The 16,488-nt window shown below is 44.0% G+C and overlaps 1 protein-coding gene across 3 annotated transcripts in view; it reads left to right on the plus strand.

Annotated features, from left to right (window-relative positions):
- Window positions 1-470: 470 nt before the first annotated feature.
- The window catches only part of WWC3 (WWC family member 3), a 99,646-nt gene continuing 83,628 nt past the window's right edge, over window positions 471-16,488 (plus strand). For 2 of the 3 annotated variants that reach the window (XM_068682713.1, XM_068682722.1), the window contains exon 1: window positions 644-1,023. In XM_068682713.1, the coding sequence (XP_068538814.1) occupies window positions 758-1,023 (266 nt within the window). In that variant the 5' untranslated portion in view covers window positions 644-757. Of the gene's footprint in view, window positions 1,024-16,488 lie in introns of all 3 variants that reach the window. The other variant, XM_068682733.1, reaches the window with a different exon arrangement.

Below are 16,488 nucleotides of genomic sequence, written 5' to 3' on the forward strand. Positions count from 1 at the left end.
TACCTCAGCTAAATAAAGGCTCGGAAAGCCTGGGAGACATAATTAAAATCGCAGAAACTGTAACCCCTGACTTAATACTTGGTGCCGTGGCTTAGCTCTGACCCACGCCTCACAAACACTTGGCTCCCGGGGATGCCGCCCGCCGACCCCCCTCGCCCCTCGCCCCCGGGGGGCAGCGGCCGGGCCGGGCTGGGGCCCGGCTTCCGCGGCGCCTCCCCCGCGGGCGGCGGAGGAAGGGGCGGCCGGGCCGGGCCGAGCCGAGCCGGGCCGAGCCGGGGGAAGGGGCAGGAGGGAGGCCGGGGGGGAAGCGCCGCTCCCCGCGGGGCCCGGCCCGGCCCTCGGCGGCGTGGGAACGGGCGGGCGGGGTGGAGGCGGCGGCGGGGGCCGGGCCCTGGCGAGGGGGGGCGGGCGGGAAGATGGCCGGGGCTGGGGCCGGGGCCGGGGCTGGGGCTGGGGCCGGGGCCGGGGCAGGGCCCGGGCGGGGTTTGTAGCGGCGGCGGGGCTGGTCCCGGCGCCGAGCGGGGCTGTCGCGGGGGAGGATGAGCCCGGCGCGGCGCAGCCGGAGCCGCCCGAGTCCCGCTGCCCGCGGGGCCGCCTGCTAGTGCTGGAGGAGGAGGAGGAGGAGGAGGAGGAGGAGGAGGAAGAGGAGGGGGGGGAGGAAGCGGCGGGCGGCCGCGGGACGGGAGCTGCCCCGGCGGCGGGCGGGGAGCGGGTTGGTGCCGGAGCTGGGCGGCGGCGGCCCGGCGCTGGGGCGGCCATGCCGTGGCTGAGCGGCGGCCGGCGGCGGCGGCAGCAGCAAGGGGCGGCGGGGCAGGGCGGCGGCGGCGGCCCCGGCTCCGGCCCCGGCCCCGGCCCCGGCCCCGGCTCGGCGGCGGCGGCGGCGGCTGCGGGCGGGCAGCGGGGCCGGGAGAGCTCGGAGCTGCCGCTGCCCGCCGGCTGGGAGGAGGCGCGGGACTTCGACGGGCGCGTCTTCTACATCGACCACAACACCCGGCAGACCTCGTGGATCGACCCCCGCGACAGGTACGGGGCAGGAGCAGGCGGGGAGCCCCCGGCCGGGCTGGGCTCGTCCCGTCCCGTCCCGTCCCGCAGGATCCCCCCCTTCCCACCCCGGTCCCGCTGCCGGCTCCGTGTCCCGGCGGCGACATTTTCCTGGCCGCGGCCGCGGGCGGGGTGTGGGCGGCGGGGCCCGGCCGGGCCGAGCGGGGCCCCAGCGCCGCGGCTCGGAGCCGGCCCCGGCTCACGGGCACGGTCCCGGCCCCGGGTCTCGGCAGCCCGGGGTGAATCGCAGCAGGGTTTGCACCCTGTGGGGTGCGCGCCCTCTGACAGAGCTGCCCATAAAGGCTTAAAACTTGTCCGGGCTTTAAAGCTTCGGTTTAAAACAGGGGAATATCTGCGGAGGGTGCCGCCTGCTGCACGCACCCGCGCTTTGAACGCGCTCGCCCAAAAATTTCCACGCGGAGCTGCGGAACACAAGTGTCAGTATTTGGAGGTGTCTGCGAAATGAGAAACATATGTCTCCGTGTGTGCTTTCCTATATTAAACAATGTTTTTATAGTAAGCGAAAGTTGGACAAGGACAGTTTGAACTTCGGCCAGAGCTACCTTGCCAGAGCTATGCCAGGAATGTTAAGCAGGCCACAGAAACATTTAAGCGCAGTCTGGGTTAAAGACTGGAGTAATTTGAGCAATTCCTGCCGTCTTGCACAATGATGCATAGCTGTTTAAATAGCCTAAATATTTACCTACGAGATCAAGATCTTTTGTCTCGTTGTTTAGACATACTTACGCATGCACATATTTTTTGCTGATGTATTAAATGCTTGTTGTTATGCTTTAGCGCATTTTTTTTTTCTGCAGCGATCTGTGTGTTTTTTAACGTTCGCTTGCTTGCAGTACTCTGTTTTAAAGGTAACCGGTGACACAATAACGTGTCTGTGGCTTCTCTGCGTGCCGTCCTTTCCCTTAAATTTCAGGGGGTGTGCAGTTTCGTCTCCTGGAGTACTTTATGTAGAGACAGCAAAGAAAAAGACTCAGCAATTCCCCGCAGTGTTTAAATTCAGTGGCGATGTAGCGCCGTGCGATTCGAATAGCACTGCTCAAATTAGGACCTCATGTTTTGAAGAAATAATTGAAATGCCACGCGACGTTTGAAAATTTCTTTAAATACTTCACACCGGTGGTTAAACCGAGATGTATTTTTCAGGTGAGGAGATCAGGCTGTAGAGCAGAGATTGAGACAGTTACACTGGGGCAGGTAGAAAAGACACAAGGTTTCCATGAGGAAATGTCAACAGTTTCTACAGGATTCAAGCAGCAGAAGCTAGTTCTATGGCTGCAGAGTTGATCTCTGGCTGAGAACAGGCTGCTGTTAGTGCAGTGAGATGGCTGTGTGTTGCATAGCGGAAGGTGGCCGGTCTTTGGAGTTTTCACTGCAGCTATTCGGATTCCAGCAACAAAGTAGGAAGGGGTCAGGTTAGTTGTGTTCCGCCAAAGTTTGGGAAGGAAAGGTCGGAGCAGCAGGGAGATGGTACTGAAGGTGTTTTTTTCTGCAAAAAGATCTTGAAAAAGTAAGGTAGAATAATGTGTTTGGTATCATATTTGCCTCGGCATTGTCAATTTGGCGTAGAGTGACGAATCAGCCCCCTGTTTCCGTGCCTGGTGTGTTGGTTTCATTTCTATCCAGGAGGAGTTGGATGAAATTATGGGACCTCGGGCCATGTTGCACATGACCCGAACTCTGAGAATCAGCACCTCCAAGCTTTCCTATGGGCAGTGATCCTATAAGCATCCCCACGGGCTCTTCTTTCTCTGTAGCTGGGACTTAATAGTTTCTTTTTTTTTTTTTTTTTTTCAGCATTCCTTTTGAGATTTCTCTGCCTTTTGTAGTTAGGTTAGTGAATTTAATATGAAGCAGTTATTTGATTTAAGAAAAAAATAATCCTGCTGAAGCCAAGAAGAGAAGGAAATACTATTTCGGGAAGTTAAGGAAGGAGAAATGTGCTGTATGAAGGATTTGGGGGTTTGGGAAAGAAGGTGACAGGAGCAAGAGGTAAGTCAAGGTAACAGAGTTAAAGGGGATAAAGGACCTAGAAGTGGATGCCATATGGTTTTTTTTCTTTTTAGGGTAGGAAAAATTGAATAAAGAAAAGGGAGAACAGTAGGAAAGGGATAAAATGAGCAGATACGAGAAGCTGCTTTGGTATCAAATCAGTGGTTAGGCTGATGGAGATTATTGTGTTGATCTGTGTAGATTGCTAGACAGTTGTCTAGCAGACCCTGTAGATCTTGAGGTGGAACCATTCAGTGCACGTTTTCTTCTTGCTGTAGTAGTTGTCTTTTATCTTAATAGATTAAGGCAGCAAATGGCCTTTTTATCTCGTGTTTGCACAGTACTTAGTATATGGAGATGCTGGTGAATAACTGGGGATTGTGAATGCTCTTATAAAAGACTGACCGCGTTTGTGGTTGATATTGATGATCTTTGTGGCACCAGGTCTTACTACAGTTGCTGTTTGTTACAAGGCTGTGTTTTCAAGTGATTAGAGCTTAGCCAAAACTGTTGGCAAAAGCTTTCCAAGCTGGTGAGTTTTTGTTAGATTTTTTTGCTTGTGGAAACTTCAGCTAAGACACAGTGCTGTTTTTGCAGAACCTCACCAGGGGAGATGATTTGATTTGTTTCCTTCAGCTTCTTAATGCGAGTTGTCATCTTTGTTTGTTTGAAGATTTAAATCATCTTGGTTTGGAATGAGGATTTTAAACTCGCAAGGTGTAGCAGCATTTTTGCATGGAGAAATAATCCATCTGGGCCAGTTTGGGAAGCTTTGAAGAATTCGTATGGGTTGGGTAAGGACTTGTATTTCTAGCAGCTGTGTTTGCAGGAGCTTCCTGCAACCTGGACTGCTGGTATCTTTATTAAGATCAGGTAGCTCTTCTGTCCTGCGTCCTCAGCAGCATCTTAATTCTTGAAGCTGGTGAACTTGAACCCAGAGAGAAAGAGCCCTGGCCTTGTAGAGGAGGTGGGTTGGAACAAGAGGGATTGGCCTTGGGATTTGACAGGAGGGGGGATGTTTTGGAGAGCTGTGAGGAGCAAAGCAAATCAGGAGCTGGGGGTAGGGAGAAGGCACCTGAAGCCTGGGAAGCAAAAAGTAGGGAAACTGGACTGAAAACCTGTAGGACAGGGAAAAACAGGTGAGAAGAAACCGGTCTGGTGAGGGTTCAGGGTGTGAGGGTGTCAGCTCTCTGCTGGCTGTGCAGGGAACCCCGAGGGAAAAGAAGGAGCACCCGCGTGGGATGGGGAGTCTTCAGAGGCAGAAAACGTGCGTGCTGGGAAGCCTGTGGAGAAGGAGGAGAGACTTGGAAGGTGAAGGACAAGAACGAGGTGTGAAATGTCAGGCAGTGTAAGATGTGCTAGAGGAGGAGACTGATGAAAAATCTGAATTATGGAAGGTCGAAATAAGCAGGGAAGGGTAGCGTGCTTGAAAGGAGTTGGCTTGAGGAAGTCACTAGGCAGGTATGCGTTATTAGGAATGCATTGCAGAACAGCTCGAGGAAGTGGGTAATGGGCAGAAAAGTCCAGAAGTTTGGGCTGTTTCTCCCAAACTATTTCAGGGTTCCTCCTTGTTCTCATAATTTATTTGGTGTTTAGCAAGTGTACTACCCCGCTCGTCTCTTCTTCCTGTGAAGAAGGACAAAGGCAGTTCCTGCTAGCTGCTCTGACGATGTGGTCTGTTACAGCAAAGCAAAGCGTGATGCTGCGTCATGCGATTTCTCTTTCCCCCAGTTTGGTTTTTATAAAGGAATAGGAGATGGCGAATGGGAAACTTACACCATATTCTTGTTAAATATTCAGAGCTAGAAAACCACAGGTTTAAGTTGCTGAGCTATTGCTACTTTTGCATCGAGAGCATTTTTAGTGACAAACTTTTCCATACCTTGCCTCCCCTGAGACCTGGAGAGGAGCAGCTCTGAGGACAGGTAAGGGCTGGGAGGTGAAATAGATTTAGATTAGAAGGGCTACGCAAACTTTTGCTGAAACTGGAAGACGTGCCTCTAGTGAGGCAAAGGATCTTCTGGAGCACCCATGTGTGGTACCCTTGGAAAGGCAGTGGCCTCTTTGTCAAGGCCAGAGAGTATCAGCCAGCGTAGTGCATTGTATCTGCCCAGCTGACAGCATTCAGCAGCCCATTGACAATCAGGAGAATCGTTTAAATCACAAATAGCATTTTTCTAGGCTGGGCTTAAACCCCTGCACCGAGAGTTACGGTCAGTGTCATTCAGCATTACAATTCAAATACTTCTCTTGCCGAGCATGGGAAAGATGAAGGCAACAACACAGTACCACCACGGTTTTTGAAAGTTTGCACTAAGTTTTTGTGTGTTTTCAGACTTTTTTTGTCTACTTCAATTTTGTTGTATTATAATGCTACTTGTGGAATGGGAAGAAAACAAATTAATTGTTGATCATTGTAATATTCACTCTGAAAACACGATGATGACAGGACAGAGTTAAATCATGTGTTTTATTTGTGCGATGCAGACTGTTAGTGTCAAAAAAATAATTAACCTATAGGGTGCAAAAAAGTATTTTTGGAAGTGATGCTTTGAAAATCATTCAAGGCAAGCAGAAATGCCGAAATACTAATTTGGTTGTGATTTTATAAATAAATTAGCTCCTTAGGCTGTCAGAGCTAAGGTCACAAGAGATGAAGATGGTTGTCTTCAGAAAAAAAAAAAAAAAAAAAGAATGAGTAAGTGAGTATGAATCTGGAAAACATGCTCTCCCAAGAGAGCAAGGGAGCTGAACTTACTCAGTTGAAGAGGTGTTTAAGAAGTGGTTTGAATGCTGATTGTAAAAAGAGATTATGATATCTGAGACTTCAGATCTCTTTTGTTTAATAGATTTATAATAGTGTCTGCTAGGCAGAAGTTGAAACCAGAAATCGGATATATTTTTTTTAATAATAAGAGATATTAAATGCTGGAATAGTGTTTCTACTCCTTTAGCTGTCTAGATGAAATTATCTGATTCTTTTTTTTTTTTTTTTTTTTTTTTTGCCAAAGTCAGCTATCAGTTGAAGCCCCATTGTCTGTGAGCATCTATTTTTGCTGCCTCTGTTGCACGATACATCACTTGACCTATATATAATATATCTAGCTAAATATATCTCGTATGGATTGGCAGAGCAGCCATGCTTTCATTAGAAAGTGGAGAGTTTCTCCGGGTTGTTTCTCTGAACACGGCAAGGAAGAAGTCCAGTTTACCCCCGCCACTTGAGACATCTGGGTCACTGCAGTTGCATCATGTGGTTACCTCAAGTTAGCAGCGAATACAGTGGACTTGGTAGAATTTGTATGAAAAACAATGCATATAAAGTACTGCTCGAGATCCAGATGTTTTGAATTTTCTGTGCAAATGTCAAGCCTGGATGCAGTCACAGCGTGGATGGGAAAGCCGTGCAGCTGTGCGACTGCTCTCCTGGCATGCGGCTGGGAGTATGGGCTGCAGCACGTGTGGGAAGAGAGGGCTGCGGTGCCCTGAGCCCCCGACCCATCGGGACATGCTTGTGCTCTAGTTCTTCAAAATAGTCCAGTAATATTTTTAAAGGTATGCTGTAGCTGACATTTGTTTTGAAAGTGTCACGTTTATATGCCATGACACATTTATTTCTTTGCCATTCAGAAGAGAGATGCATTCTATTCGATTCATATATCTATTTTTTTCATTCAGTCTGGTAGGTCTTCAAACAGGCAGATGTTTAACTTTTATATGGCACTTGTATGAAATTGTTTATGATTCAAAATAAGCATAGGTGTGAGAGTCTCAGAATTAATGTCTGTGCATTTTCCAAGTTTGTTTTCAAACTCAGTCCTTGCTTTCAATTGTTAGATTCTGATAACACGTAAACAATGAGCTGGTTCGTGGTAAATTAATTTTAAATTATTGCATTTTTTTCTTGATCTCAGCGCTCTGAATTAGATACCTGGATGAAGTAAGCAATACCTGTATGAAATACATGTTCACATTTTCTGATAAACTACTCTTGTAATATGACATAGTTAAAAATGAGTACTTTATGTCCAGTAATTGAGGATAAACATTTTTAAATGTTTTTAGTAATGTTTCAGTGTCTCAGAAAGTAGAGGTGGGAGGCATCCACTCCTTCTTCCTGAAAATGAAAGGTTGTCCTTTTAGTACAATAGTAGTGAATTGTGATTTATTTGATTGGTTTTGCAGGTTAACATATATATACTTGGAAAATCTGGCTTAGATAGCATAAAACTGCAAGACCTAATTCACATGTGGTAATGCATCCGAACAGCTACAGAGCCAAGTTTACCTCATTAACCAAGAGTGTTGTTAAGCTTCTTAATGCTTTGTTAAAGGTAAAAGTTTTTTTTTTTTTTTCCCCCTCTCCTGTGCACATGTAGTTTTTAGTGAATTCTAGATGGAGGTATTTAAGTATTTTCAGCAGTCAGGGAATGCAGACACCTGCCTTGCTGTGTTTGTATGCTGGCTAGAAAGGACTAAATTAGGGCTTGTGACTGCAGTGAGCTGCAGCAATGCAATGGCACGTGTTACAAGGGCTAATTCTTGGAGGGTTCTGTGCAGAGGTATTGGCTGTCTTGCCTATAAGTTGGATCTGATAATCTGAGAAACCTTGGTCTGTCAGATGTTGTTAGTGCTCAAAACTATCAGAAAAGGTAGTTTACTGTTTCGTCTGTGTGTAGACCAATGCATATGCGAGTCACTGTAGACACAGTGTTTGTATTTATTATCGTTAGACAGCACCAAGCATTGTTAGAAGAAAATTAAGTATTTGAATGAATGTCTTTGAAAAGGTTGGAGGGGGGAGTGTCTGCTTTTCAAGATGTATAAACTGCATATGTGAGAATACAAGATTTGAAATGTCATGAGGCTAGGGTCTGAAGTTCTGTTATCTCAAGAAAAAAAAAATCCTATTTAGGCTTGGATTTTAGAGATAAGTTTAGTTTGAGAGATAACAGCTTCGCATTTTCAGTGAATGTAAATATAGTGACAGCAGTACGCAAACATGAGAACAAATGAGTTGTAGGCAATAAAAAAATTAAGAACTTATCTATAGCAGGCAAAGTCCTGTTAACAAGCACCGTAGAGGTGTCTGTTCAATGTAATGTTGGTTTATAATTTCACATTGATTACGGGAAGGTAGAGCTTTGTAAAGTTGCACGTGAGGCTGAACAGAAGTATTCAGCTGGTATTTTGGCGAAACAGTAAAACTAATACTTTTTCTGCCTAGAGTTAAAAATAGAACTTCCTGAATGTCTTATCTGCTACAGATGTGACCACTCACGTTCACCAGCAAAGCCAGGGAGTATCGCAGCTTTTATGTGATCTTCAACTTGTTTCTGGCTGCAAGAAGCTAGCCAAAGAGGAGAACAACCTCGAGGGACTTGCCCTACCTCTCCGTGGCAGCCCAGGCTGCACGCTCAGCAAGGTTTCACAATACAGCACCACCGAGCGAGTGGTTCCCTGTTGCCAAAAGCAGCGGTGTCCCCCCCTCCAGCCTCATGGTCTTGTACCTCTCTCACTGGTACTGGTGGTTATCCAACCTCACACAAAGTCCAGCTGGCAAAAATAAGCTATTCAGCATTTCATTTTTCTCTTTTAGGGAAGGGTGGGTTTTGGCCTGTTCAGCTCCCTCAGCTGACTTACCCTCAGGGCAGATGGATATTTAAATGGCTTATGGCAATTAAGTTTAATTCAATAAGGACCTGGCTTAGGCAAAAGTGATGAGTCAGTTTAAAACCCTCTTGGGTGAATCCTCTTCGTGAATGGCAGTCCTGACTACTGACTTCTAAAATACCCCCACGGTAAAACACTGCATCTCAAGTTACCTTTTTAAAAGTGAGGATTCACCTTTGAAATGTCAGACAGATGTTTAAGACACTTTTGTTAGTTTTTATACAGGTTTCACCATAACTTTGTCCATTGGGTAGTGGTGTGGAAGTGGCTTTTCAGTCGTGAGGGGCAGGTACAACCTGCAGAGCTGATCTGGGGAGGGAGTCTGGGTTTTCAGCAACAGCTTGGAGTGCTCAGGAAGGGTTGGTGGAGTCGATGGCAAGTGTTGCCATCGCTGGCAGGGAGCGAAGGAGGCGGCTGGGAGGATCGGGTGTACGATCAGATGGGGAGCTGGGGAGGATGCTGGCAGCGCGGCGCCTCGGAGGAGTGTGAGGGAGTTGGGTGTGAGATCGGGTCGATACCAGGAGGATGTTGACAGTGGAGTACCTCCAGGGAGGATCTCGGCTCGGTGGGGAGGCACAGGGTGTACCTGAGGAAGGGTGGAGTGAGGAGAGGCACGTCGAGGGGATAGCAAAGCCAACGAAGCAGCTGTCAGAGGCCTTGGAAGGTGGCTTTATCGCCAGCATTTTGGGCTACAGCTGATCAAAAGACTGTTCGACGAGGGTGTTACTAAGGGACTGAAAGGAATAAAGGTTGAAATTTCCAGCTAGAAGAAGAGGAGGCAGCTGTAAAGCTGGAGTTACGTGGTGTACAAGGCTTTTGGCTCTCTGCTTATGGAAGAGAGCAGGCGCTCTGGTGTCATGTTTTTGCCTTGCCTCTTTTGTGGCCCAGTCCAGGGCCTGTTTCGTGGAGATAAACCCCTTGGTTCTTAATTGTTCAGTGGCAAGGGAATGGGGATCTAGGTTTTGTTCTGCCATGCTACAGGGGCCTTGCTCATTTCTAGATTCTGTTCCAGATAGGAAAATTAATTTGGATTTGGCACATTCAGAGCGTGCTAAAAACATGGAGAGCCTCTGCTAAAAGTTGACGGCCCCGTCAGTTCTCCTGGCACGTTGAATCATTTGAGTCAGCTCCTACCTAGTGAGACTAGCTCGAGATATGTGTTGTATTTTCAGATAAGCTGGAGTATTTCTCAGTTCCTGTTTCTTGGCCTGTTTTTTCCTGTCCTGTGGGTGCTTTGCTAGAGTACGAAGGTCTCTTGCATCCAGTGATGAGTCCGGTCTGTCCCCTTCTAGTGTGGGGGATTGAGGTGAGATTCTGTGCTGGCTAACAGCTGATTGCCGTCAGGGACTGAATCAGTGACTATCAAAAACCGGTATTGCTGTATTTTTTTGTTGTTGTTGCTTTTGAAGACTTTTCTACTTCAGCGTATTTAATTGGCAGTGGGACAAAAATAAAGTATAGTGGTATCAACAGCCTTGAACTGGCAGCAGAGGATCAGAAGATATCTTTCATAGCTTTCTGAAAGAGCTATTTTCAAGATGAAATATGTATAGAGAACGTCATTGAAACTATTTTGATTTATATTGTACTTAGGCTGAAGGTTTTTCACACGTACAGTGATTAGTATTCCTTATGGCAAAATGCAAAGGTTGGTATCAAAGCTGTGAACATGCAATATTTCAAAGTTGATTTATTAAATATTGGCTTCCCATTTAGACAGCTAAAACTAAGACTTTTTAACCTTAACACACAATGATTCTTAGAAAGAGTGGCTTATCTGTGTTTGGGAAGATGGCTGAAAATGCTGCATAATTATCCAATTCTGCAGCATAAACAAATTGTGTCACACTTCTTACAGTCCAAAGTTACTTGACTGGAACAACAACCCCATACATGCTTAAAAAGGGAACTTTCAGAATAAAAACTAAACTGACATTTCTATTTTCTTTTTGGCAATGTAGGGATGATTTGTGGATAGAGAAGGTATTACATATATTTGGAAATGACTGTTTAAACATTTGTGTCTTCTGTTTCCCTCAGATTTCATCTTTTGGATAAAACCAAGACTGGCAGTATTAAAGATCTGATATGGTACATAGGTCTCTGTAACCCAAACTTCAAAATAAGTTAACCCAAGAACAATTTATTAAAAAAGTATCACAGCTGTTGGTTCATACATAGATCAGTTGTTGGAGAATCTAAATGGTCTCTAACAGTAACTGATGAGAAATACATATTAGACCTGTTCGTTATCCATTATGAGATAGAAAAAGCTACTTAGTGTAGAGAAAGATACACTTTCTCTATCTCCTCTATATAATAAAATTGAAAATGCATTTAAAGTCTTCACCAGTAGGTAACCTGTAAGGTTCCAGTTTAAGAACCTGTATATTTGTACTGTATATTCAGATGAATATTTCCAACTGTATGCAATGTATTGAGTTATGACATTAAAAAACTACTTTGCATTGTTTTGAGTTGTATTACCTTTGCTTTTCTGCCAGCTCATAGTTTATTCAAGGGAAAATCTAGTCCTGCTCTTGTGGTTATGGTTGTACTGAGATCTGCGATAAATAGGCAGCATGTACTCAAGACTCTGCATGGACATTTGAATTTCAATTCTGAGTTTAATGTAGCTGCTTAGTTGGGCCAATTCAATTACAGAATTTCTGTTGCCTCTAGGGGAAGTTGGGGAGTACATCTGAAGTCATCAAGAGGAAAATCTGATGTGAAAACTTCTTTTAGTTCTGAACCCTTGGGAAATTGCAGTTTAATACACGAATGGGACAGTATTTTAATGTACTTAGTTACAACAAGGACTTCAGAAAGAAGTGACACTTCACTTATATTAATCAAAAGTAGCTACAACGTAGGAGTCTAAAAATAATGGATTTCCTAAGCTTTTTTGCCTTAGTCAAGGGGAGTGTGCTCAGAGACGGGGCACAAGAGGTCCTAGTGCTTGTCCTGATGCTGCCTGTCTCATTGTTTGTGTTTAATACTTCTCCGGGCTTTGGCAGTCTTGCATACTCATTCAGCTGAACTTTTCCTCGATTTCCCGTAATGCCACGTAATGCACTGAATTTAAGAAGCTTTTTTTTTTTTTTTTTAAATATGACCAGCTAGTTTCAGTCAAGTCACTTTGAACTGATGGAGTATGATTGCTGTTCTTGAAGTGTGCTGGTTAAGTGCCTTCTGTTTGGGAAGGTGATGTGTGTGTGTGTGGGGGGGGAATTAGCTGCTGGATTATGAAATAAACCCTTACATTTTTGCTTTAAGCAAGTCTTTCCCTTTAGCCTGTTTCTGGTGTAAAATGTTGAGATAGTTATGATCAGTCTGACTCTTAGGTTCTGATTGATTGATGGTGCTATAAAGATATTGTATTTCCAGTTCCAGGAATTATTTTCCTATTGTAAAATAAGCTGCTTTGCAAATTCCTCCTTGTCTTTTTTTACTGGTTTTCTGGATGTGTTTATATGAAGCTTTGGAGAAGTCTTTAAATTTCTTAAGTTAAATACAATAGAAGGTTTTCAGAGCAAAAAGTCTTCTAATCCATGAGCATGTATCCAAACACAAAGATATAGGAAGGAGTATGTGAACGTTTTGTGCAATGCCATTTAATCATCGAAAAAATTGATCACCCCCAGGATTTACTATCTGTTAGTACCTGTTATTCTCACTTTACAATTCTGAAAGTTGGAGCTGAGAAATGTTTCTGGGAAGTGATCTGTTGAAGGTTTACCAAGCCATGATCATTTAAAAAAAGAAAAAGCAGGGGGGAGTTGGAGGGGACAGTAGCTGGCCGTGAACGGCCTTTAAGGACCCCTCAGTTATTTGTACTGAGTCTTTTCTTGCAGATTCAAGGGCATCTTAGGGAATGATCCATCATCTTCATTTTTAATGCTTTTTCAAAAATAGCTTGTGGAGATTTTGGCACAAATTTTGATGTCCCAAGTTTTTGTCTCCTAGGAGTGTCATGTGCTTTAAAAAAAAATAAAAAAAATCGTAACTTTTCCCAGAAGTGCATTTAAAAAAAAAAAAAAAAAAAAAAAAAAGAACTTTTTGTTGGGCCTTAGATGTAAACCTGTTTTCATGCTAAGCCAAGTTATGGGATGTCTTTCTATGACTTAATAAAAGACAAAACACCAGATGGTACATATGGGCGAGCTTTTTACTTATTTATTTTAACAAACATTTGTAAAATTTGTGACTCTGTTCTAGAAACCTGACAGATTAAATAAAACTCCAGCAATTATGGAAAACAGCCCGTTTTTGTAAACCTTGTGCTGCCATGTGAAGTGCCTCCTTTGTAGGGCTCGGCACGGGTGCAGATGAACTTGCTGGTGCCACGGCAGGCTGTAGTAGCGTGTTGGGTAAGTTCCTTCTGGGAGTGATCTTGCAGATCTGTCCGTGCCTGTTCGTGGCTTCTGTTTGGTAACAGTGATGATGGAGCGGGTTGTGTGCTCTGGACATCTGCCTGCTAGGAGTGAGCCGAGTCCTCCAGCCTGTTGCACAAGGTCTGCTGAACAGCTTTAAGCTGGTAATACATTTTCATTGCTATCGTTACTACTGACCAGGTCTCAGTTCAGATCCTTGGTTTAAAGACTGTTTCATTCACCGTTTCTGACTTGTAGGAAGCCTTTTGGCCATTATCTGATTATTTCAGCAACAGCATCTGAATGACAGTGTTGATTATATGTTTTCTTCCCCTAACAGCTTACATTTAAGGGGTTCCGAATTTTTAGAAAGTTGTCTTGTTGTTTTGAAATACTACTCCATCATTCTGCCATTAAAAGTTACTCTAATAATTTTTTTGGAATCTGCTTTCTGTAATTACGTACAGTATATGAACATCTGTGTTTTTTGAAGTTTTGCACGTATGACTGTTTGCCCGTATTGTTCTTCAGATATTTGGCTTGTTCGTTCTGAAGTCAGTTGATAAAGAAAATCATGTTTATTCTTGACCTTAATCACAACCATAAGTTTCCTTTTCTTTACATTTAGAAGCCATGGAGCAGCTATAAAAGGCTTTTCTGTCCGCTTTAAAAATAAATTACCCTGTGTCCAGGACTCTGATTCCTTTAGAAACACCCCGAAACTGTGGATAGTGTCCTGGCTGTGGAAACGTTTTCCCCACCCTCCAGCCCATGAATGGTGTTCTTCAGAATGCAGCTCTGTAGGGATCATATGTTCGTTTTTCTGTCTCTGACCTTTTACATATGTACTCTGAGGCTTGTTTTTCAAAGTGGTTGAAGATTTTGATACTAGTACCCATATCCAGATATTTTTAGGGTATCTCTACTGTTAAGTTTGCCTGAGGCTCTTTCCATGTTTTCGTTTTGTTGTTGTTGTTAGCACTTTATGTTAAAAGTGAAATCGTTCCCTTTAGCTGCGATTTCTGTCTCAAATTAGGCATGTATCCTTTTCCTTTCTTCTGTTGATCGGTGAAGATAGTCAGATATCCAGATTTCTGAGAATAAAACCCAAATAGTTGTCAGAGTGCTTTGGTTAAAGAATTTCCAAACATTTTAACACATCACACTTGGTATAAATTAAAAAGGAGAAAAATCCTTTTTTTGAAGAGAGGGAAATCGGTGCTATGAATAGAACACTAATGCAGGAGATTTTCCTTGAATCCACATTTTATCCATTTTATATACTGTCTGTATGCTAGTAGGCATGCCTTTAAAACGTGTTTTTTTTTTTTTTTTTTTTTTCCACAGTAAAAATAGCTTGCTGCTTATTGAAAAACAAGGCAGACCTGTGCCTCAAAATCCAAATGAAACTGCTGCTTAGCTGAGGCTCTAAAGAGGGCATTTATATGTTGTGGAATGAATGGCATGCCTGCGCTAACTCCCGCGGGCCGGATATTTCCAAGGTATCAGACAGAGCTGTATATACTGCGGTCTTCCCCCTTCAGTTACCAATGTGCCTCCCTCGGCAGAGGCTGAAGGACCCCTTGCCCCTGCGGAGGCAATGGGGTGGGCAAGGGGGGGCGGAGGAGGAAGGGAAAATACCGAGCAAGGTAATTATAGGCCTTTTTCTTTTTTTTTTTTTTCCGCTTTTTTTTGGATTTTTTTTCCACCCAAACTGTCCTGTGATAGTCTGTAGGCTCCTTGTACTTTGTAAGTTTCTGTTGTTTTTTTAATCATTGTTCTTTGAACAGCGTAGTTAGGAATTTCCTGTTCACGTTTTACTACAATGGTTTGTTTAAAATGACAGACCGCAGTCTTTTTCCTGACCTAAAACTAGATTAGCCTTGAATGTTGGAGAAGTCGGACAAATAAAGAGGGTAGACGGTATTTGCTTATGTCATGGAGAGAGGCCTTTTAACCGGGCTCAGTTGTATCAAATACCACAAGTCATGTTTCTTAAATATTTATTAAGACAAATAAACATAGTTATTGTATGAACTGGCATGCCTCCAAATTCCTATCTCTTTGATTCTCATGGGTGGGTCGCTTTTAATCAGGAGAAATATTTTTAATCAAGACTTAGATGTCTGCTGGATTGCTGAATCCCGGGTTTGCTCAGTTCTCAGCTTTTGCCCTGTTTCATTTATAAAATGCAACAAAACAAACATCAGCGAAGTTCAAGTTATAAAATGTGGCAACAAAACACTCAGGAAATACTGAAATTGGGAATGAACCTGTCTTTTCTTAAAACTTCTGGTGCCTGTCTTAAAGAAAGAGTAGCATAATCTTCCTATGTATCACCATGTGTTTTCTTTCAACTTTGGGGGAAAAACACAGCTCCCAAACCCAGCACTGTTAGGTTCACCAGCAATTGCAACATTCTTATACAATTTTTGTTTATTTAGGACAAGTTGCTTGTATAACAGCGCTAATGTATGTAAATAGTGCATACCCATATCGATGGACCCGTACAGGCAATAAGGCTATTGATTTTTATCTGTAAAGAGATCAAATTTCGGCATTTAAAAACAATGCATGACCTACAATTTGGGTTTTTATTTTTATAGAAAAATTATTGTAACGTGAATTGTGTTGTGGCACGGCACAAAAGCTTTAAGCAGTTTTGGAGGGGTGGTGGATTAACCTGCTACTGAGATGGTTACTGACGAGCATCAAACTCCTGAACATGTACTTGATACAATGCTCTTAGATATTTTCAATGCAAGAATGCCTGTGCGAATGTGCATGTAAAATTCTGATAAACATGCTAAATTAATTTTCAAGCTGGGAGATGTCAGATTTGTGAAGATGTGGTGTCTATAGCTGATATGACACACGGGCATGTCATTACAAGGGTGTTGCCAGTTAAAATACTCAGCTGTTATGGTATTTCCAGCTTAGCATCTAACTTTGTTCCACCCAGCAAATAGTCACATAAATAGGACTAGCTGTGGATTTTAAAGGAAATATTTAATGTATTTTTAAAGAAAATAACTTTTGGAAGGGAAAATATTTGGGTAGCTTGCACGTGAATGTCTAGGGCAGGGCAGGGAGATGCCTTGCAGGATACTGAACTTGATGTGCTGAAGAAGCTTGCGGTAGATGTGGAAAATGTCACTGTTTATAGAAATCAGGTATTTCTACGAGTCCCGGAACTAACAAAGCCTGGTTTCCTGTGGGCTTGTGTCTTACAGCTATCAACTTCGGTGTCTGGGAAGGTGAAGGCTCTGCTGGATGCTTTTTGCCTTGCACTTTGGGGTATTTCTATCTGTTTGCTCCTGAGTGGATTTTCTGATACCTGATGCAGTGTGAGCATGGGAATCTCACTTTCTGCTGGGCCCCCTGCTTGCTC

Source organism: Anas acuta, chromosome 1 (assembly GCF_963932015.1).
Source record: "Anas acuta chromosome 1, bAnaAcu1.1, whole genome shotgun sequence".
Lineage (NCBI taxonomy): Eukaryota > Metazoa > Chordata > Aves > Anseriformes > Anatidae > Anas > Anas acuta.